At 38.5% G+C, this 22,765-nt stretch overlaps 1 protein-coding gene across 3 annotated transcripts in view; it reads left to right on the forward strand.

Moving 5' to 3' along the window:
• Positions 1-22,648, forward strand: part of ddr2a (discoidin domain receptor tyrosine kinase 2a) — a 40,158-nt gene extending 17,510 nt beyond the window's left edge. Inside the window, exons 3-17 of one of the 3 annotated variants that reach the window (XM_058404077.1) lie at positions 9,122-9,224; positions 9,352-9,583; positions 11,477-11,624; positions 13,297-13,396; positions 15,152-15,335; positions 16,135-16,375; positions 16,498-16,560; positions 16,685-16,821; positions 17,429-17,642; positions 18,472-18,680; positions 19,281-19,408; positions 19,500-19,697; positions 20,406-20,640; positions 20,734-20,883; positions 21,988-22,648. In XM_058404077.1, the coding sequence (XP_058260060.1) occupies positions 9,122-9,224; positions 9,352-9,583; positions 11,477-11,624; positions 13,297-13,396; positions 15,152-15,335; positions 16,135-16,375; positions 16,498-16,560; positions 16,685-16,821; positions 17,429-17,642; positions 18,472-18,680; positions 19,281-19,408; positions 19,500-19,697; positions 20,406-20,640; positions 20,734-20,883; positions 21,988-22,119 (2,474 nt within the window). In that variant the 3' untranslated portion in view covers positions 22,120-22,648. The remainder of the gene's footprint in view (positions 1-9,121; positions 9,225-9,351; positions 9,584-11,476; positions 11,625-13,296; positions 13,397-15,151; positions 15,336-16,134; positions 16,376-16,497; positions 16,561-16,684; positions 16,822-17,428; positions 17,643-18,471; positions 18,681-19,280; positions 19,409-19,499; positions 19,698-20,405; positions 20,641-20,733; positions 20,884-21,987) is intronic. The other 2 variants (XM_058404078.1, XM_058404079.1) reach the window with 2 other exon arrangements.
• Positions 22,649-22,765: the final 117 nt, after the last annotated feature.

The following is a 22,765-nucleotide window of genomic DNA, read 5'->3' on the forward strand; positions in this document are numbered from 1 at the left end:
TATGTCAACTTGGATAGGTGAGGTAGCTAGCTAGCACAAGACACAAGATCTGTAGACATACTATGAAAAATACCTGTTTAAATGAAGCAAAAATGTCATTTAAAACATATAGACATGTAGAGAAGAAGCTAGAGAGCTTTAAAAAACAAGCTCTGTCGCAATACTGTGAAAAAACCCTTTAAAACGTAAAATAAGTCAACTTTTGTTTATTTTGAAGCAACAGCAATGGATAGGGGAGGTAGCTAGCTAGCATGAGACACAAGTTCTATAGACATACTATGAAAAATACCTGTTTAAATTATACAGAAATGTTATTTAAAGCACTAGTTAAAGCTAGGAGAAGTAGCATAACACATAAAACTATGTAGCAGTACTGTGGGAATATCTTTTTAAATGTAAAATATGTTTATTTCGAGGTAGCTTGCTAGCATTACACACTGTAGGAATACTGAGAAAAATACTCTCTTTTTCCCAGAAGTGTTATGCAATTTCAGAGTTTTTAAAAACACACACAGAAGTTCACAGAGCCAGACTCAATTATCTGCATGTCAGCTTGGAGTCATGGATGCATATTTGCCCAGTAATCTCTGAGGTATCCGTAGCATTAAAACAAAAGAACAATAGAGAACTATCTCTTAACTCTCTGTGGTTTTATGGCTCTGTGTCATTTAGCGTCTGCGTCTATCCAGTTGGTATCCTCTAATTGTATTGCTAAACCAGGCTCTGGATCAGACTGTGCTCCTCTGCGCTGCTGAATCCTACTTCTTCCCACAATCCCAGAGTTCTGAGGCCATGGCCTGCCAGATCTGGATATTTTCCTGTGTTTATAGCAATTCTTTGCATATGAATGAGAGATTAATGCTTTGTGTAATTTTAGTTAGTATCAATTCAAATCTAAGATGAAAAATTTCCTGAGATGGAAAGGTTCGGTATGCTGTGGTATGTTAGTTCCTGTATCTAAGCCTTTTTAAGAAGAGAAGGGTCTTAAAGAACATTATAACGTATTTGATGCTAACGTAAGACATGTGACATGAGAAAGCTATTATCACAACACAGTATAACCCAAAACTAATACTCAGCAGTTAAACTATAAACAGACATCGCTGATCACATTAGAAATACATCAGTATAAACATATTTAACATGTACGGCAAAAATTTTTCTTTCTCTGGTTAAGGAACTCTTAACAGATCTTCCTTTATGTGTATGAGAAAGAGTTAACAGGATAAATTCAGAGGATCTTGAGAAAGTAAAATGCTAATCCACCATTAAGCTTTTATTATTGTTCCAAATGGAAAATAACGAACACTAATGAATGGATACTGAAGAATTATAGTACACAGTTGTTTGGTGGTGATGTTTGGTGGGTTATAAAGGTCCACAGAAGCTCTGAATAGTCGAAGCTCCATCGATCAGTACGTCAAATCCGTGTTTGGCTGCATCTCAGTTTCCTGGGAGCGACGAGAAGCCGTGACCTTGCCTCGAGCTTATTATTTAATGTAGAAAGAGAGAAAGTGCAACCGTTCACAGTGGATTCAGCAATCAGGCTGGAGTCTGTGGCTAGTACATACCAGACATTTTGACAACAGGAAAGTACATTGAATCGGGTTGACTTTCTTTAATTTTTCCAGAAGCACTGTGAGATTTCCAGAGTCTTGTTGTGCAGCTCGCACTCCACGGAAGCAGAGCGATCCTCACTCTCACAGCTGTGGTTGCAGAGGTTAGACGAGGAATAAAGACAAGGATAAGGGATAATAAGTTACTCTGTGATGTACAGTATGATTCTCAGATCTTATAAGCAGCATTCTCCTCTTCGCCTGGGAACCTTTTTGTGCTTTTACAGGAATAAAGGCGATATCAGTGAACATCCCTGACTGACAGACTTCCATTTCAACCTCTAAAATGTTTCATGATGTCAAGCCAGAAGGTGCTCATGTTCATATTAAACATCTTTAATCTCCTTCCGTTTTAATCAAATTGTAGCAGGCTGCATTTCGTTTTATATTGAAGTGTGAACTAAAATTTTAAGACTTTTTCCTTTGACACGGGACATGTTTACGTAGCCAAGCACCTCACTTCCGGGTCTGGTTGAGTCGACTGTCGGAAAGTTCCAGAAACTCACAGACTCCGAGGTTCAACTTGGACGGTTTTTCTCAGTCGTGAAGTTTTTTTTCCCTTCACAGCATTACCCACGACTTAGACTCAGAAGATTACGAACTGTTTAAAAGACTTAAAGGATCTTTCATTGTGTGGCTGCGCCTATAAGGTTCGATAAAATGCTTTTCAACCCCGCTTTCGAATGATAACTGCTAACTGGTAGCCGTAAACTGCAGCTCCAACGATATAGTTCCGATTAGGTGGCACATTTTCATCATTTTCATCATCCACCGGTCTGAAAGAAGCCGCTTCCTGTATGCCGTAATCTCTCAGCGCTCCACCACATTCTCCTGAAATTAAACTGCTGAATATTTTTTTCCAGCAGCAGGAAAAATGCATTGCACTAGCTATGAGATATCCTCCAGAGCCAATTTTCCTCTTTTTAAAATTCCCAAGCAGTGTAGTTATACCATCCACTTTTTCCTCATTTTCTCCATCAAGAAATGTTAAAAGCATACACTGTACATGTGCAGTATACAGAGAAACCTCACACACACACACACCACTGAAATCCCGCTAACAAGATTTGTTTGATTTTATTTATTTTTATGACTGTCCGTTAGTGATGTATGACCTTTTGTGAGGGTGTGTATATGTTCTGTGCATGCTTATGTGTGTGCTTGAGTCATTGGGTATGTTAGTGTGTGTGTGTGTGTGTGTGTGCAAGGCATTGGAGCCAGCGGTTAGACGGCAAACACGGTGAAACAAACGTGCCATTTACAAGAAGAGGGCATGAAAAAAAAGAAAGAAGAAAAAGGAAGGCTGGCTCATGCAGTGTGTAGGGGAAAAAGGGACACTTGGAGCGAGTAGTAACTGCTCATAACCCCTTCTCCAGCACAGAGAGAGAAAGAGAGGGAGAGGTATTTCTGAACGTTTCTCCAGAGAATATTTGTACTTTTCCACCTCTGAAGTGTGTTATATTTTTAGCCCCAGTAGCTAAATGCTAGCTCTGCCTGCTTCATGGCCTGGATCAGGATCCTGCAGCAACCGACTCCCTTTTCCTTCAGGGGTCAGAGAGAGCACTGGCAAGCAAACATACTGAATAAACACATCTGCTATACTACACTGGACAGCCGAATAAACTTCCTTTCTAGCTTTCTGTGAGTGATTTATTCTTCTTTTACCCTTGGATCTGCCTTGAATTACAGATTGATTTCTGTTGTTTGGCTACAAGCTAAAATTTCTTTCATTTTCGTTCTTAATAGAACAGTAAATAGCTCACAGTAAGTAGCTCGCTCAAAGTAAACTGCTGGGGCAAAACCGTTTATAAATCCTATTCATCGTTTCATAATTTCAGAAAACCCATTGATTAAAATGATTTCATTCATTCATCTCTCGTAACCACTTCATCCTGGTCAGGATCGTAGATCCTGAGGCAATCCCAGGAGATAGAGATGGACGTCATGCCATTGCAAGATATGTGATGTCATGCCATTGCATAAACAAGCACACTTTTTAGCATAACCAATTCACCTACCTGTAGATGAATGACACAGTATATATGTAAGTTGCTCTGGTTAAGGGAATCTGTGAATGGTGTAAATGTAAACCTACCAAGTTTCTGAACATCAAAAGAAACCCAGAGGAAACCCACATGAACATTGGAAGAACATGGGAAATCCCTCATAGACAGTTACCAGAGCACCTTAAAACATAGAATCTGGTGCTGTTAAGAGGGAACGCTACTAAAAAATATCTGAAAGACACAAAACGTCTAAAAAGCCAATATGTATATGCTTAATCATCCATAGTTTAATTCATAAAACTTTATCTAAGCACATGGTAAATGTTAAAGATTATGAATTAACATAAACCATCTGTAAATGGTGCGAGAAATGACACTAAAACACCATTATAAAGTCTACTAGTAACCTTCATTGCCTTGGAACCAAATCTAAAAGTCTCTGGAACTGTAGAAGGAGCAATAAACACTACACTTTCAAATATATTCCCTTATTTGGTGTTTTGATGATGGTGGTAGATATAGTGTACCAAAAAAAATCTCTAATAGCTGTTCAGGGGAAGTGAGATCTAATGACTGTGAAGATCAAAGCATATAATTTACACCTATTTATCCTCAGCAAATCAGTGAACCCTCGGGTTCTGTGGATGTGGGCGGAGTCATGCTGGTAGAGACCACTCCCAACAGGATAGCAATGTTTCATAATAGGGAAAATGGGATCGGTCAGTTTAATGCCTACTGGTCAGAAAGTCAGGGATTCAAGCCCCAGGTGCCAAGATGCCAGAGTTTGGCTCATAATGACATAATTTAAGGCTTTAATGCCCCAGTGGACTGGATTGTTGTTTTTGTGCTACACACACAGAGGTTTCCATGATACTTCATTTACTGAAGCCCCGCCCAGATTTTTACTGTCATTTCACCAAAACAATGTAGCTGGAAACACAGTGACGTTTCCATGTTCTCATGATGATGAATATTCCTTCATCTTCTTCCCACTAAAGCCGTACAGGGACACATCATTCATGGGAAAATCACACCAGGCAGACAGGAAGTGATGGAAACCCTCTCTCCAGATCCAGTGGTGCTATCTCAGGGGATGTGGTAGCTTAGTGGTTAAGATGCTGGACGACTGATTGGAAGGTTGTGAGTCCAAATCCCAGGTCCACCAAGCTGGGCCCCTGAGCAAGGCCCTTAACCCTCAATTGCCCTATGTACATCACGCTGGATAAAGTAAATGTATCACGGCTGACCCTGTGCTCTGACACCAGCTTCCGAACAAGCTGGGAAACACGAAGAAAAGTAATATCGCTGGGTTGCGGTTTATATGAGACATAATAAATGTTTTTTCCTTTCTCCATATGGGACAAGTGGGCAGCAAAATAATAAAAGCTCTTGCAGCATAACAAAGTGTTCAGAATTCATTTTATTTGTCTGAGACTGACCATTTGAAGTATGTGTGGAAAAACATCCTAGAAAACCAGAGACAGGACATCTCTGCCTTTGGCGTCTATGCTTATTTCATGCCAATAAGCATTTGCAATAAGAAAAAAAAGCAATGACCTCTGTTCTGTTGAAAGACATAAACTCTGGCTCATGTGTACGGATTCAGTACAACCCTGTCCCATGTAGCAGAAGGTTTTGTTGGGGGTTTCAGCTTATGTTGGACTGTATCACTTTGTCCTGGGCCTCTGAGGTTTCCCCCATCTTGACTTTTTAAGCAAACATTTGGAGGAGAGCCGGAAAAAGAAAAGGGATACAAAAAAGGCCTTCTCTGCTCTTCTTGCTTTTACTGGCAGGAACACAAAGGCTTGCTGTTGTGATGGAGAGGCCATGCGGACTAGGAGAAGCCTTGTGCACTTCCGAGTGAACTTTTAACATCCAGCTCATGACGCACAAAAATATACACATACGAACATATCTGAGCATCTAAACCTTTAGTACAAACAAAGCACTTTTTGACGTTTATGTGATTTTACGATTTCAGTTTTGTGTCAATTCGATACTTTAGTTTGTTTGCTAGTGGCTTTGCTAGTTTCATTTATATATTTTCTCTTCGCCTTGATGGGTTTTTCCCCTTGATATCATCGCTGAACAATGTTAGTATTAGAAACCAAGTGTGTAATTTTTTACATAAGCAAACTGAATTCAGTCATTTTAGTACAGAACATGTCTAGTTTTCATTTAGGTTTCTTTTTTTTCCCCATCTGTCATTTTATTTTTAGCTTCCTAGCATTAACAACCCTGCAAAAAGGTCACTAAAGTCCATTTATCTGGTTTTCACTCAGACGTAATTAAAGTGTTATGTTACTTCTAATGCAATAGTAATAGTACCTCCTAATATATGGTTCAAAATTAAGGAAGGGGTTAAAAGTTATAACAAGGTTCATCACTACGGGTAAGGCTTATCATCACCTCATTAATGTCTAAATATAGCCTTTAAGGACCTTTTGTTGGTGTCCCTCCATAGATTAGCATAATTATCATAATAATAAATAATAATTAACATAGATTCATTCTGAAGTTATTAAACCCAGCATAGAAAGGAGGAATAGACATGTAATATGCGATGAAGGAAAACGCAGATAAAATCTTAAATAGCTTCAGAGAAAATCAAGACTTCGCAAAGATTAACTGAAAAATATCTTTTTATATAGTGAACAAAAAAACAGGTAGTAAACAGGAAATGTGCAAATAATACAAACTCTGGAGACACTGAACCCTGTTGGCAGGGAGAGGTACTGCTGAGCTGATGTTCTGACGCTTATTCTGCTGTCCTATTTACATTTTATTATTCAGTAATTACCATGAATTATTCACTAAAATAAAATAAAAAATAGTAAATCTTTCTGAGGGTTATGAGAGTGAGGAATGTTAGTGTGAGGTATACCCTTTTTACCAGTACAATGGCGTTATCGACTTTGCTATCGGATACTTTCAATAAGTGTAAATAATCGAATTATTTTGTGGTCCCAAGTCTGATATAAAATTAGTCAGGACAGTGAGGCGTTTTTGTCTCTGTTTGGATAAGATTACACAGAATTTAAGTAACAGCTTGCAATGCTTTTTAGATGCATTTGGGGAATCTCACAGAGCAGAAATGGGTTTGTTATCGCCATTTCATTTCAAGATAGAAACATTTCTGGGGGAAAAAACGAACTGTTTTCAAAAAATGAATTTATTGCCCCTAGTAGGCTAGTAAAAACAGAAATACTTATAAAAAACAAAAGCCCTGAATGAACATTATCCTCATTAAAACAGGCGCAAATTCCATTTTTTGGCCTCTGGTTAATGACGTTCATGCTAATAAGAATTAGTTGAATGAATTCAGCCAGCACAATAAAACCTCAGACTGATATATTAGAGTCAGAAAGCAAATCAGTGCCACTGGAGTGTTTCGGAGCATCCTGCCATGTGTGTGTTTGACCATACCATCCGGCAGCGGTGCCTCAAATCATAGCCAGACAAATGGAAACAAAGAGTAAAGCTATATAACCAATCCTTGTCTTCCTGGGTTCTGCATTGTAATAATATTGATCAAAGAATTGCCATCATTTTGCTTTTAAAGCACACGGGTCCCATGTGTAATAAAATTGGGTTTCTAGCTCATAAAAGTTAACAGTTAGCATACCATGCAACCTCGGGAGTATCAGGATTAAATTACAGAAGAAAAAAACTAAAAGTGGGAATGAAAATGTTCTCAGGAGGTGGGCTTACTTTAATCGCGTCCTTGTGAAGACCACACAAGAGGCATGTGAGAATCTGACCGTTGTTTCAGTCCAAACCAGGATGTCTGGACACTGTTCCAATCGGTGCAAGCCATAAGAGTGCTATATATTTTTAAACTATATTTCTGTAGGGTAACCACAATGTTAGTGGGAGAAAGGGGTGTTTCTCCAGTTTCTGCTCCAGCTAAACCCATGCCAGCCCTCAAACTCTTGATTCATTTATTATTATTGGAATTCTGATTTCGCTATTCAGACCTACCGTATCATCCAGCCCTAGAATATTGGCTGCTTTACAAGAAACAAAACAGTTCCTTACCAAAAGACATTAAGAAAGTAGTGCCTTGAACTCAAGGACTTCCCTCTCTGTAGTGACCTTCCTCACTGTAGCTCAGTCTTTCTGCATGCAGTTTGCAGGAAGTCAGTTACTCTTTTAAATAAGGGTACAGTATCATGTAACTGTGCTAGCTAGCATACACTAAAAGCATACACGCTAGCTAATTTTATATGTCCACCATATGTCATTTATTTGAACTTGTATTTATTTCTTCATTTTGCTTGCTAGTTAAATTAGCCAACTTGAAGATAATGATTTGGTGAATGCTAGTCAGCAACACTCGTGTCAGCTAGCTAAGTTCGTTAACTATAAATTGGTGTTTCATTCAGTTCATTCCATTTAACAAGTATGCCACACTATTTGCTAGATATTTTGGTTAATATATTTGATTATTTGGATGTTTTGGTTAGCTAGTTACAGCATTATTCTCAGCTAGCTAATATAACAAAGTCAATATTTAGGCTAGGTTCAGGGTTGCCAGATTGGACTGAAGATTTCCATCCCAACAACAGTTTAAAACCCTCTCATTTAAAAAAAAATACCAGTCCTAAATGCATACTGTGATAATTAATACAGTAACAAACAGTAATAACTTTGGCTTAACGAATACAACGATTACAACAACCATCAACAATCAAGAGTGAAGTCTGATTGGACCGGACTCTCCTGAACGTTATTGGCTAAACTGAACCATATTATTAAAACGTCAATGTTACATATTACACTTTATTGTAAAGTTCATTTGAATGGAAAATGAATGAAATATCATGTTTATAGTCAAAAATAATAACCCGCCAGTTGCATCAAAAACCAGCCCAAATTTTATCAATCCACCCAATGCATTTCTTCCCGGTAAGACGTGACCAAAAGAAGTCCAATTGGGTGGAAACCCGCATAAATCTGGCAACACTGGCTACGTTAATCGTGCTTAGCCAGCTAATGACACTATTACCAGCTATCTAACCTAGCTAATGATAAGCTGGTGCTTTAGCTAAGGTTAGCTATCTAACTAACAATTAGCCAGTGGTTGATTTTCAGTGCTGATTCATTTTGTTCGTGATGAAAACATAATCTTGAAGTGTTTTTCATGTACAGGAGGTTAATTATGCAAAGATTACTCAGCAAGATTTTAAACAGAAACATAACTAACTAGATCAAGAGCATCTGGATTTGAAAAACATCTAATGATGTAGTTTGTCTAATGTTTTCTGAAACGTTTTGTCCAGTCTTCTGCCAACTGTCCAAAGGCATTTATTTTCTCGAGAAGCCACACAAATTGATCTATGAAACCTTTATGTTGTCTTTATTTTTAAACTCATGTCACATTGTTTTGACAATCGTATCCAATTATGAGAGCTATAGTTACGTGTTTTACGTGTTTTAAGTGATATTTGTGGCATGATTGCTTGAACTTTTAATAACAGGCCTTTATATTCGCTGCAGGTGTGTGTCGATCCCCTCTAGGGATGTCCGGAAGGCAGATCTTAGACGAAGACATTTCAGCGTCCAGTCAATGGTCTGATTCAACAGCAGCAAAATATAGCAGGTAAGACTTTATAATCAGGTTTAAAATCAAATTTTAACATTTCCCATTTTCTTCATCCCAAAATAAACTTAATTGGGCTTAAATTTCCTGATTCTCATTCTGGCTGTTTTTACCTGCTGCTCTATAGACTGGACTCAGAGGAAGGAGATGGTGCTTGGTGTCCAGAAAGCACAGTCGAACCAGAGAACATGAATGAGTTCCTGCAGATTGACCTTCGCTCTCTGCACTTCATCACCCTAGTGGGCACTCAGGGGCGACATGCAGGGGGTATCGGGAATGAGTTCGCCCAGACCTACAAGATCAAGTACAGTCGCGATGGCAGCCGCTGGATCTCCTGGCGCAACCGGCAAGGAAAGGAGGTACGTGCTACCCACATAGATAACACACACATAGTGCTAACATAGAGTTAATACACAAATGTGTACACATTGTTTTTGAAACCTCAGGATATTTATATAGACTTCAGCACTGCCCAAAACCGAGCTGTGTATGTTTTATGCTCTGTTCACTATTCACTAAGATCCTGGCCTTTTTCTTGAACGGGATCCACTCTGATAAGCTGAAACAGTGCACAAAAATCAGAATTCTACCTTACCAGAAGAGAATAAATTCAAGATAAAGAATATAAAGCACACTGCATATTAATCTGGTTACACCTTCAATATATATTAGTAAGCCCTGCCCACAATTGACACCTTAAAGGAGATTATTGACCTAAGAGAACTAATTAACATAAATCAACAGTCACTTCCAAGCAACACTACAGAATCAACAATGCTATACAATACAACACAACAATTATATCTAATTGTGATCACAGGAATTAAAAAGCTGATGTTCAGAGCATCTTGCAGTTTTTTAAAATGCCCGTAGAGTTTCCTCAGATTTTGGCCAAGACGCATCAAGTGACATCACCACAATATGTATTCAGACAAAACATTTTTCGGTTCACACACCTCAAACATGAGTACAGCTATCATAGAAAGTAAAAGTAATTATATACACTATATTGCCAAAAGGTTTGGGACACATGAATGTAATATGGAGTTGGCCCACCCTTTGCAACTATAACAGGGAAAGCTTTCCACAAGGTTTAGGAGTGTGTTTATGAGAATTTTTCTCTAGAAGCGTATTTGTGAGGTCAGGCACCGGTGTTGGACGAGAAGCCCTTGCTCTCAGTCTCCACTCTAATTCCTCCCAAAGGTGTTCTATCAGGTTGAGGTCAGGACAGTCAAGTTCCTCCACACTAAACTCTCTCATCCATGTCTTTATGGACCTTGCTTTGTGCACTGGTGTTCAGTCATGTTGGAACAGGAAGGGGTCATCCCCAAACTGTTCCCACAAAGTTGGGAGCATGAAATTGTCCAAAATGTCTTGGTATGAAGCTGAAGCATTAAGAGTTCCTTTTACTGGAACTAAGGGGCCAAGCCGAACAATACCTGAACTCAATGATATGGAGGGGTGTCCTAAAACTTTTGGCAATATAGCAATCTTTTCAATTGATGGCCTACTTAAGTCACCAACTGAACATGGCAATGGAGTCAGAGGTTCTCATCTCCAGTCCTGGAGGTTCAGTGCTCTGTTGTGTTTACAGTTTTTCCCTACAGATGAAGCACCTGATCTGATCTTTAAAGGGCCTGATTATTTAGATCAGACATTTTGGCGCTATAGAAAACGTAACCTTGGTGCAGTTGCAGTATTGTTCAAACATTTCCATTAATAATCTTGTATCATGAATGTTCTAGTCTTGTGCCAGCAATCTGTGGTCTGTCTTTGTATTCGTATGTATGAGTATTGAGTAATCAGTTTCTACACATTTTTCCAGTAATGTGAATGAGCAGACCTGTTTTTTGTTTCCTTTTTTGGCTGAACTTTTTAAAATTGAGTTACAAACACTGATACGTTTTCTGGCAACCTATCCAAACACCTGTACAAAGTTTTAGCAAGTTTTATCAACTTAAAACTAATGAACTAATTTGCTTGAGGAATTTAAGCAAATCAGTTTCCACAGCTTTTTGTTACTTTTATATTACAGTGTAATGAATGCTTCACAGCTCTATAGCAGTTCTATGGCGGCCTGTAAGTGCAAAATACATTAACGATCCACAAAAAGTAACAGCAAAAGCCAAAAACCGATGTATTCATGTTGCCACATCACTATAGCACATAGATATCATAGACTTATCATAATAGAGTCATTCAGATAGTGATTTATCTCATTATCAATTGCTGTGTGTTGATTTCCGTTCAAGGTAATTGAGGGCAACAGGAATGCCTATGACATTGTGCTCAAGGACCTGGAGCCGCCCATCATTGCACGTTTCGTGCGCTTCATGCCTGTCATTGACCACTCCATGAACGTGTGTATGCGTGTAGAGCTCTATGGCTGCGAGTGGCTAGGTAAGAAGACTACGTGTCACGGCTTCAGCTTCATCTCATTCATAAAGTTTAAGAGAAGTGAGAGTGGGGAAAAACACCTACCTGTGTTATGGTAGCTAAATTATAGAAGAGGTGATTCAGTAACTGTTGTACTTTCAATTCATAGTTTAATTATTAAGCTGACAAACACAGTGTCTGTTTATCTGTCTTGGCAACGATGTCTCAGTGACTCTCACGTCTCTCAATCCAGGTCACGTAAACACTATCCAGTGAAGCAAGGCATTAATCTTATGGCCTGTAAAATCAGGTTATCTAGTAGTTGACTCTTCCATTGCAGATTATTGTGTAATTCACTGATAAAAGGTTTCAGCCTTTTGCCTTCTTCAGATATCTTTTTGTCTGTAGAACAGAATTCCACATGTCTAATAATAATAATACTAATAATAATAATTCTGCTCTGTTTCTTTTCATCAAACCACTTGTAAGTTTGCAGATCATGAACTTTATTTCCTTGAACTGGCAACCCCTTGAAATTCCCATCCATGTCGTTTTATTCTGCTTACTTCCTTATTGCAGTTTCGGGTTCTGCTCAAGGGTTCAGGTTAACAGTCATAAAAAATAGTCATCACTGTGTTTTATATAGAAAAGTGCACAGGGTAAGTAGATAGATGTCTTTGCTGTTTATAAGGTTTATAAAAAAAAAAAAAACATCCAAATGTCACATCGTAGCATTATGAGGTCAGTGGAGGTCATAATGCTTAGGATTTGGACAAAACTCCTGGTTTTTGATCAGTTAGGGATTATGTGTTTTACGTGTATGGAAGATTTCTTGAAAAGATAGATAGTGACCTTTGAAAGATACATAATATAATTGCAGAATAATTTACAGAATAAACCAGGTTCTGGTTTTGGTCAAATTAAATTAAATTTAATTTAATTTAAAAACTAAATTAAATTAAAAATTAAATAAAACTAAATAGAAAAAATGTAAATACAATAAAAAATTAAACAAAATTAAATTAAATTAAATTAAATTAAATTAAATTAAATTAAATTAAATTAAATTAAATTTAAAAAAAAAGATTTATTTGGATTTGGCTGTGATATTTTCTTCATTTTTTAAAAAACATTTTATGTTAGTATTTTAAAGTAGACCATTATTCTGAACAATAATGTAGCATTTTAGCCCAAAAAGCCAAAGAGCCCTTAAAGATCCTAGAGTTATCGTTTAAAGTATGTGTTTGTCTGTGTGTGTGTGTGTGTGTGTGTGTGTGTGGAGGGAAAAGGGGTAGGGGATTGTGTGATTCCATGACTAGGGTCCCATTTTAGTCTTTGGAACATCTTTCAGACATTTAAGGATATAAGAAAATGTGATGCTAAGCATTCAAAAAAAAAAAAACGTGTGAAACCATCAGAGACAGCGGTTTTAATTTTTACGAGGTGACTTTATTGGTTGTTAAAGGCTACGTTTTGTTCTTAAATGAGGAACGGGGCTGACACATATATAAAACAAACATGCAAAGATTACCGTGCATGTGTATCTGGTTTATTAAAGCTGGTTTTAATTCTTTTCTCTTTCTGTTTCTAAAAAAAAAAAAAAAAAAAAAAAAAAAGGTTCTCCAATGATTTTCAAAGTTTTCTGTTTTCCTGTTAAAGCAATTATGATTCCTTCTCTGTCACTGTCTATTTGCAGATGGTTTGGTGTCGTACAACGCTCCCCTAGGCCAGATGATGATCCTCCACGATCAGGTTTACCTCAATGACTCTGTGTATGACGGTGCCATAATTTACAGGTCAGTTCAATAACATCTGTCTCAGAAGAAGGAATCTTCTGGGCTCAGGAAGGAATTGTGTCATTTTACTTCCTGCTTAATCTAACTGAAGCCGAACAGGCTGTAATACTGTTGTCCATTTTGAGCTTGATGGCTTGTAACAGTAACAGGAAGAACAGCGTGTCTCTTTTTCCGGGCCTATGAACAATATTGATATTCCAAGCCAGCGTTTGTGTTCAGTGTGTGTGTGTGTGTGTGTGTGTGTGTGTGTGTAATGTGGTTCGCTGTCCACCCACGCTAACTCTGAGCTGTTTGAAACAAGTTGGTGTGGTTTACTGAAAGCTTAGGACAAAGGAAATTGGTTTTAATACACTTAGGATGAAGAAGAAGCAGAGTCTCAGTGTTATTGGTTTCCATGACTACGGCAAGACACAGAGATGATGAGGGCGGCTTTGACGTCCATGGAAGGATTTGACTCATGTCTTCCTAAATAATGCTTTCCATGAGTCTGTGCATGTGTGCGTTTCCTAAAATCGAGTCTTCCTGAACAATGACCTACATGACAGCGTGTTTGCGTGTTCGTCTAAACAAAATACCACAAACTACACCCCATGTAGTCACAGCCATTAACCCGCTTAATGAAACACCTCATTTTGAGTTTTAGTGGGGTCACTGGTGCTTATTAAAACAGTACTACCCCCTTGTGGACAAACAGGTCCACACGTTTTTCTAGAACTCAGTGGACTGTATTCTAAATGATTACATCTTCACACTTTCTCATTACACACAATCTGTGTCACTGTATTTTGTTTTGCTAGTAGATCCATACAAATAAACTGTTCAACATAGGGGGTAGTCTGTGTTATAAAAGTGTTGGGGCAAACAGCAGTATTTTAGAAAAAAACATTTTATTACATTAGATCATGGTCCAGTCCTACAATTTATACACAGGAGAAAAATATGTCCATAATCTTCTGCAAATCACTCTCTCTCTCTCTCTCTCTCTCTCTCTCTCCTGCTCCTGATCACTCTCTCTCTCTCTCTCTCTCTCTTCTGCTCCTGATCACTCTATATATATATTGAACTCTCTCTCTCTCTCTCTCTCTCTCTCCTGCCCCTGATCACTCTCTATATACATTGAACTCTCTCTCTCTCTCTCTCTCTCTCTCTCTCTCTCTCCTGCTCCTGATCACTCTCTCTCTCTCTCTCTCTCTCTCTCTCTCTCTCTCTCTCTCTTCTGCTCCTGATCACTCTATATATATATTGAACTCTCTCTCTCTCTCTCTCTCTCTCTCTCCTGCCCCTGATCACTCTCTATATACATTGAACTCTCTCTCTCTCTCTCTCTCTCTCTCTCTCCTGCTCCTGATCACTCTCTCTCTCTCTCTCTCTCTCTCTCTCTTCTGCTCCTGATCACTCTATATATATATTGAACTCTCTCTCTCTCTCTCTCTCTCTCTCTCTCTCCTGCCCCTGATCACTCTCTATATACATTGAACTCTCTCTCTCTCTCTCTCTCTCTCTCTCTCTTCTGCTCCTGATCACTCTATATATATATTGAACTCTCTCTCTCTCTCTCTCTCCTGCCCCTGATCACTCTCTATATACATTGAACTCTCTCTCTCTCTCTCTCTCTCTCTCTGTTCTGCTCCTGATCACTCTCTATATATATCTCACTCTCCTCATGACTCTCTCTCTCTCTTTCGCTCTCTCACCTTCTCTCTCTCTCTCTCCCTCTCTCTCTCTCTTTCTCTCTCTCTCTCTCTCTCCCTCCAGTATGACAGAAGGTTTGGGTCAGTTGACGGATGGTATGTGTGGTCTGGACGATTTCACTCTCAGCCATGTTTACAATGTGTGGCCTGGCTATGACTACGTGGGCTGGACCAACGAGAGCTTCCCCAATGGATATGTCGAGATCATGTTTGAGTTCGACCGTACACGCAACTTCACCACTATGAAGGTAGTGAGTCTTTTTTATTTTATTTTATTTTATTTTATTTTATTTTATTTTATTTTATTTTATTTTATTTTATTTTATTCATTTATTTTTTCCTATAACTGAAAATACATAAAGCTGCAGAATTATTAGCACCTTTTTAAAAGTAATTATATAAAATAAATATTTCACATAATGATCCAAACTATTGAGAACTAAATATAAGCTGCACTATTATTAACATTCAAATATTTCTATTTGTTTATAATAATAATAATTCTAAATCTTTCTCCTTTTTTTTCAAATAATGTAAATTAGAGTAGAAATATATACAATCCTTTTTGGGATTCATGGTGAATTCTAAGGTGCAGGATATTTAAGCCTTAAACTCATGCAAGGTTTCATCTGAACATTTAAGTTGACATTTTAGACTTTTCAGTGCTGTTATTCTCTCCAGGCTTTATGAACGGCTTTATGGAAAGTAATGGTAAATAGTAATAATCTTTATTTATATGGCACCTTTCATCCATTTACAATGAAGCTAAAAGTGCTAAAAAATAAATAATAATAATAATAAAAATACAAATACAATAAAGTAAAGGTTTAATCGTGAGGGTGCCAATAATTTTAAACCAGTGATTTCTATAAACCGTGTTCAGTATTCAGTATTAGAAAGTATTGGGTTTGTTTTTAAAGTCGCATTAAAACTATACCACTTTGTTTAAGCTCAAAGTATCACTCATTGTGTTATTCATTATATTCTGCATGAGAGATTTCTCCTTTATATCTCTGTCTTTTTCTCTTTTCCTTCTTTTTTTTTCAGGTGCACTGCAACAACATGTTCTCTCAAAGAGTGAAGGTCTTCCAGAAAGTGGTGTGTTATTTCCGTTCAGACTCGGACTGGGAGCCGACCCCCGTGTCTTTCAGTCCGGTGATGGACGATGGGAACCCCAGCGCTCGCTTCGTTACCGTCTCCCTCAATAACCATATGGCTAGTGCCATCAAGTGTCAATATTACTTCTCTGACATGTGGATGATGTTCAGTGAGATCACTTTCCAGTCAGGTTAGCATGGATACTTCCAGTGCATAAGAAATCAAACGTGTATTTTTCTTGCTGTTGAACGATTCACTGTAACCAAAAATGCGAGGATATTATACATCAATTGGTTTCATTCACTTTTCCAGACACAGCAATGTACAACACAAGTTTACCCCCCAAGACCGGTGCTCCACCCAACACCCCAACAGGTTAGACCTCCTACTGATCATTTCCATTCAACTCTTTGTGCTCAAACACAATAGAGAGCCACTAAATCTTTTCCCCCTGCTTCTTAACTCTAACTCTTCTTTTGACTTTGTATCCCCTCCTCAGGGGAAAACCCTGTTCACAAAGTAGATGACAGCAACACTCGAATTCTCATTGGCTGTTTGGTGGCCATCATCTTCATCTTGGTGGCCATCATCATCATCATACTCTGGAGGCAGGTCTGGCAGAAGGTGTTGGAGAAGGTGAGATGTGTTGTTTGATGAGTTATTTCTCTTCGTTCCTCTGACTCCCAGTTTACACAGCCTCCATGTCCACACTCACACCTTCTTGTATACATGTACATCAGAAGGTTGTGAGCTTGAATCCCAGGTCCACCAAATTGCCAATGCTGGCTCCTTGAGCCAGGCCCTTAACCCTCAGTTGTATAAAATGAGATCGCTTTGGATAAGGGCATCTGCCAAATGCTAGAAATGTAAATGTAGTAAGAATGACTCAAAGAAACAGAATGTCTCAGACAAATCTGCTCGGAAATGCTCGAGGTATCAGTTAACACAATTCAATTAGCACTATAAATACTCTCTGCTCTTTGGACATCCTTTGCTGTTAGGACAGTGTTGGTTCAAGTGGCTGGGTAGTTGATCAGGGTTCAAGCTCCTGCATTGCCTCTGTTGGGCCTTTAAGCAAGGCCCTCAACCCTCTCTGCTCAAGGGGTGCTACACCATGGCTGACCCTATGCTCTGACCCCAACTTCCAAAGCTGGGATATACGAAGAACAATTTTCACTGTGCTGTATTGTACTGTGTGGCAATAATAAAATACTTCTTCTTCTTTTCCTCTGTTTATATTTAGGTCTCTCGGAGGATGCTCGACGACGAGCTAACTGCTAGTCTGTCGATCCAGAGTGAGGCCTTCAGCTGTAACAACAACCTGACCTCCTCAGCAGCCAGCGAGCAGGAGTCCAGCTCCGCCTATGAGCGCATCTTCCCGCTTGGAGCAGATTACCAGGAGCCCTCACGCCTCGTCCGCAAGCTGCCCGATGTCTCCCAGGTCTCAGAGGACACTGGTGAGTTCTGCTTATGAACAGAATAAGCCAAGCTCACTGCATCTGCAGCGTGTAAGATTCATTGGCACAAGTAAACGTTTCAGTGGCTTTCAGTGGATTCATTGGCACGAGTAAACTGCCCTATTTTATAGTCAGGACAAAAAAGTGAAACTCACTTGTAATGGATATCTGTGGGCAGTTGTAATATTTAGTCAATAAATGAATTAACAAATATAGAATGAATATATAGAAAATATTTAAAGAATAGTGCTTAATGAATGAATGAATGAATGAATGAATGAATGAATAAATAAATAAATAAATAAATAAATATTATTATTATTATTATTAAGATTTATTTTAAAATTTATACTATTTTTATATACACAAATTGAAAACTGCAACCATTTCAACTATAAAAATAAAAGTTATATTGTTCATAATAATTGTTATGTTGTTCATAATAGTTTATATTGTTGATTCCTGAGTTAAAGATAGAGAACCATGTTCTGTGTTTAGTGAGAAGTTTATATTGAAATTGTTTTTTCACTCTTAGAAGCACATTTAATGTAATGTAATGATTTGATGATAATGTAATCAAAGATTTTGTGTCTTCTTTGTCTTAACTTAAGTCACAGACGCTGAATAAAGCCCATCATTTGCTTTTTTTACTATTGGTATGTTTACTGCATTTCTGTAAAAGCATAAAATCACCAGCACATAATGTAGGTTGCTAAAAAAATTCATTACAGGCCTATGTGTGAATATTATGTATGGATTTCCTCTGAAATAATAAGCAGTCATTCCTTTCAGTTGTCTTTCTTTTAAGTTTTCACTTTGCACTATACAGCATCCAAGTCCACTCAGTCCAGCAGTCAAGAAGCTCCCCATTACGCCGAGGCTGACATCGTTAATCTGCAAGGAGTAACAGGGGGAAACACCTACGCCGTGCCAGCTGTCACCATGGACCTGCTGTCAGGAAAGGACATCCCTATAGAAGAATTTCCCCGAAAACTGCTCACGTTTAAGGAGAAGCTTGGAGAGGGCCAGTTCGGAGAGGTCAGTTCCAGTAGCCTGAATGATTAGAAATGCACCGATCAGCCATAACATTATGATCACTGACAGGCGAAGTGAATAAGATTGATTATCTCCTCATCATGGCACCTGTTAGTGGGTGGGATATATTAGACAGCATTTTGTCCTCAAAGTTGTTGTGTTAGAAGCAGGAAAAATGGACAAGTGTAAGGATTTGAGCGAGTTTGAGGAAGGGCCAAATTGTGATGGCTAGAAGACTGGATCGGAGCATCTCCAAAACTGCAGCTCTTGTGGGGTGTTCCCGGTCTACAGTGGTCAGTATCTATCAAAAGTGGTCCAAGGAAGGAACAGTGGTGAACCGGCGACAGGGTCATGGACGGCCAAGACTCATTGATGCACGTGGAGAGAGAAGGCTGGCCCGTGTGATCCAATCCAACAGACGAGCTACTGTTGCTCAAGAAGTTGGTGGTTCTGATAGAAAGGTTTCAGAATACACAGTGCATAACAGGTCAGGGCTATTTTGGCAGCAAAAGGAGGACCAACACAATATTAGGACATATCATTAGGTCATAATGTTATGCCTGATCAGTCAGTCTTTTGTCTGCTTGTATGTCTCTGTGACAGGTGCATCTTTGTGAAGCAGAAGACATGGAGGAGTTCATGGATAAAGACTTCTCATATGATGTCAGTGAGAATCAAACAGTGCTTGTGGCTGTAAAAATGTTAAGAGCTGATGCAAATAAAAATGCCAGGTAAAAAGCACACAGTTATTCAGGTGGAATCTGTAGTCATCACGTCACTGTTGTTATCAATTAAACAACGTCTCTTCTGTCTCCGTAACAGAAATGACTTTTTGAAAGAGATCAAAATAATGTCACGATTGAAAGATCCCAATATCATCCGGCTGCTGGGGGTGTGCATGAGCTCCGACCCCCTGTGCATGATCACTGAGTACATGGAGAACGGGGATCTCAACCAGTTCCTGTCCCGTCACGAGCCCGAGGGCATGATCGCCCTTCTCAGCAACGCACCAACAGTCAGGTACACATCTACACTCGGCCTTTACAGTGAAACTGATGGTGTTTCATTTCTATACTTAGAGATAAACATTACTTAGAGATAGACACTTTGAGATAAGACACAAGAACTGAATAATTCCATGATTTACGTGTGAAATTCAGATTTTAATCATTTCATATTTTTAATTTATTTTCACAAATACTGAATCTGTTTTATTGTTGTTTTTTAATACATGATCCTTTTGTTTCATATTTAATTTTTTTGCACAATTCATTTATTTTTATTTGTAATTTATGGGAAAAAAAATTAACCATGTAGAAATAAACAAATAATGTGTAGAAATTAAATGCTTTTATTTATTTATTTATTTATTATTATTATGTAGTTATTTATTTTCATGAATAATTTTTATACGTTTATTTTGCATGTAATTTCTACACATTATTGTTTATTTTCATGATTCATTTTTCCGTGTGTCATTTTTACACCTGATTTTTTTTTTCACATGAATTCTTTATTTTCATGTGTATTTTATACACATGATTAATTTATTTTCACATATTTATGGGTTTATTCACTCTCTGTTTTCCAAAAATGCATTTTCATGTTTGTTTCTTTCACAAGGTCAGATATTATTCACATCATTCCCTATTTGAAAAAATGAAGTATGCGATTTCTTTCATAGGTGTAGACTTGTACTAACCCTGTATTATTCTAACTGACTTTTAGTTACAGTAACCTGCAGCACATGGCCGCTCAGATTGCCTCGGGCATGAAGTACCTCTCATCACTGAACTTTGTGCACCGAGACCTCGCCACTCGCAACTGCCTGGTGGGAAAGAACTACACCATCAAGATTGCTGACTTTGGCATGAGCAGGAACCTGTACAGCGGAGATTACTACCGTATCCAGGGCCGAGCGGTGCTGCCTATCCGCTGGATGTCCTGGGAGAGCATCCTCCTGGTGAGATTCTCAATGCAATCTATTTTTTTTTCTCTCAGCAACACACAAATATAGACTTATAGATAACTAGCTGTATTGAAATGTCCTCTACAGGGTAAATTCACCACCGCCAGTGATGTTTGGGCGTTCGGTGTGACGCTTTGGGAGACACTGACATTCTGCAAGGAGCAGCCGTACTCCCAGCTCTCAGATGAGCAGGTCATCGAAAACACCGGAGAGTTCTTCCGGGACCAGAGGCGACAGGTAGATGAGTTATAGCTCTGAAGAGATAAACAGCATGAAAGATTTCAATATATACTCAGTGAATCAGTGAAGTTACATTATACCCCCATCAGCCATAACATTATGAGCACTGAGAGGTGAAGCGAATAGCACTGATGATCTCCTCATCATGGCACCTGTTAGTGGGTGGGATATATTAGGCAGCAAGTGAACATTTTGTCCTCAAAGTTGATGTGTTAGAAGCAGGAAAAATGGACAAGTGTAAGGATTTGAGCGAGTTTGACAAGGGCCAAATTGTGATGGCTAGGCGACTGCATCAGAGCATCTCCAAAACTGCAGCTCTTGCGGGGTGTTCCCGGTCTGCAGTGGTCAGTATCTATCAAAAGTGGTCCAAGGAAGGAACAGTGGTGAACCGGGGACAGGGTCATGGACAGCCAAGGCTAATTGATGCACGTGGGGAGTAAAGCTGGTCCGTGTGATCCGATCCAACAGACGAGCTACTGTTGCTCAAACTGCTGAAGACATTAATGCTGGTTCTGAGAAAAAGGTGTCAGAATACACAGTGTATGACAGGTGGGAACACCCCACAAGAGCTGCAGTTTTGGAGATGCTCTGATCCAGTGGTCTAGCCATCGCAATTTGGTCCTTGTCAAACTCGCTCAAATCCTTACACTTGTCCATTTTTCCTGCTTCTAACACATCAACTTTGAGGACAAAATGTTCACTTGCTGCCTAATATATCCCACCCACTAACAGGTGCCATGATGAGGAGATCATCAGTGTTATTCACTTCACCTGTCAGTGCTCATAATGTTATGCCTGATCGGTGTACAACCGATAAAATTCCCATTTCTCAAAATAAATGGATATTATATTGACGTGTGCACGAGCTGTACATCATTAAACTTTCCTACTTACTGCAAATGTAGTCTATCAAGCAAGACCTGCTCAGTGTCTGAGTGGCTACAAAATGTAGACTAGTGCATGAAATAATGTAGATTTTAAAGTCTACAGTTAACACAGAGCAAGACTGTGTGTCTAATTCACCACAACATTTGATATTAACTTTCCGTATTTAACTTTTTATTCCGTAACCCTAATGAGTACGCTTTTGTATGTTCTCAGATCTACTTGCCGCAGCCGCCCATGTGTCCCGACCCCATCTACAAGCTCATGTTGAGCTGCTGGCACAGGAACGCCAAAGAGAGACCGTCTTTTCAGGAGATCTTTCGAATACTGCTGGAGAATACACCTTAATGTCTGCTCCTGTGTCAGAGACGCTTTCGTGTGCCAGCAGGATAGACAAACCGTGCACACACACACACACACACACACACACGCTTTAGAAAGGTACCCAGTTGAGTAAAGCCAACAGGGATTTTATATATACAGTCATATTTAATCCACCTAGGAGTGGGACAAGGTAAACGATTATAAAGCTAAAATGTAGCAGTGAGTTCAGGCACTTTTGATAAAGAAAAATGATTTCATATTTGTAAAGATTTTTTATTATTTTTTGGTATTTGTTTATTTCTTACTCAAAAACAAAAACAAAAAAACGCTTGAACCAATAGTCATTAAATTAAAATTAAAATAAAAAAAATAAATAAAAAATTAAAATCATCAAATAAAAAATGTTAAGTAAATTTTTTGACACAAGAACATGTTTAATTTTTTTTTCTAGTATGTTAAATCAGCAGACAGCTTGAATGTAAATAAGAATTTGGATTTCTTTCTTAATGAAGTTAGACTTTTCATTTTTTTTTTTTTTTGTCACATTAATGTTCAGTCATCAAGAGAGTATTGTGACGATTATACATAACAGCTTAAGAGGCTCTTTCGTCAACTTAATAACCACTTTTTAAAGAAGTGGGTCAAACCCAAGCATGCATGGACTTCTTCT

This window comes from Hemibagrus wyckioides, linkage group LG11 (assembly GCF_019097595.1).
Source record: "Hemibagrus wyckioides isolate EC202008001 linkage group LG11, SWU_Hwy_1.0, whole genome shotgun sequence".
NCBI classification, from domain to species: domain Eukaryota; kingdom Metazoa; phylum Chordata; class Actinopteri; order Siluriformes; family Bagridae; genus Hemibagrus; species Hemibagrus wyckioides.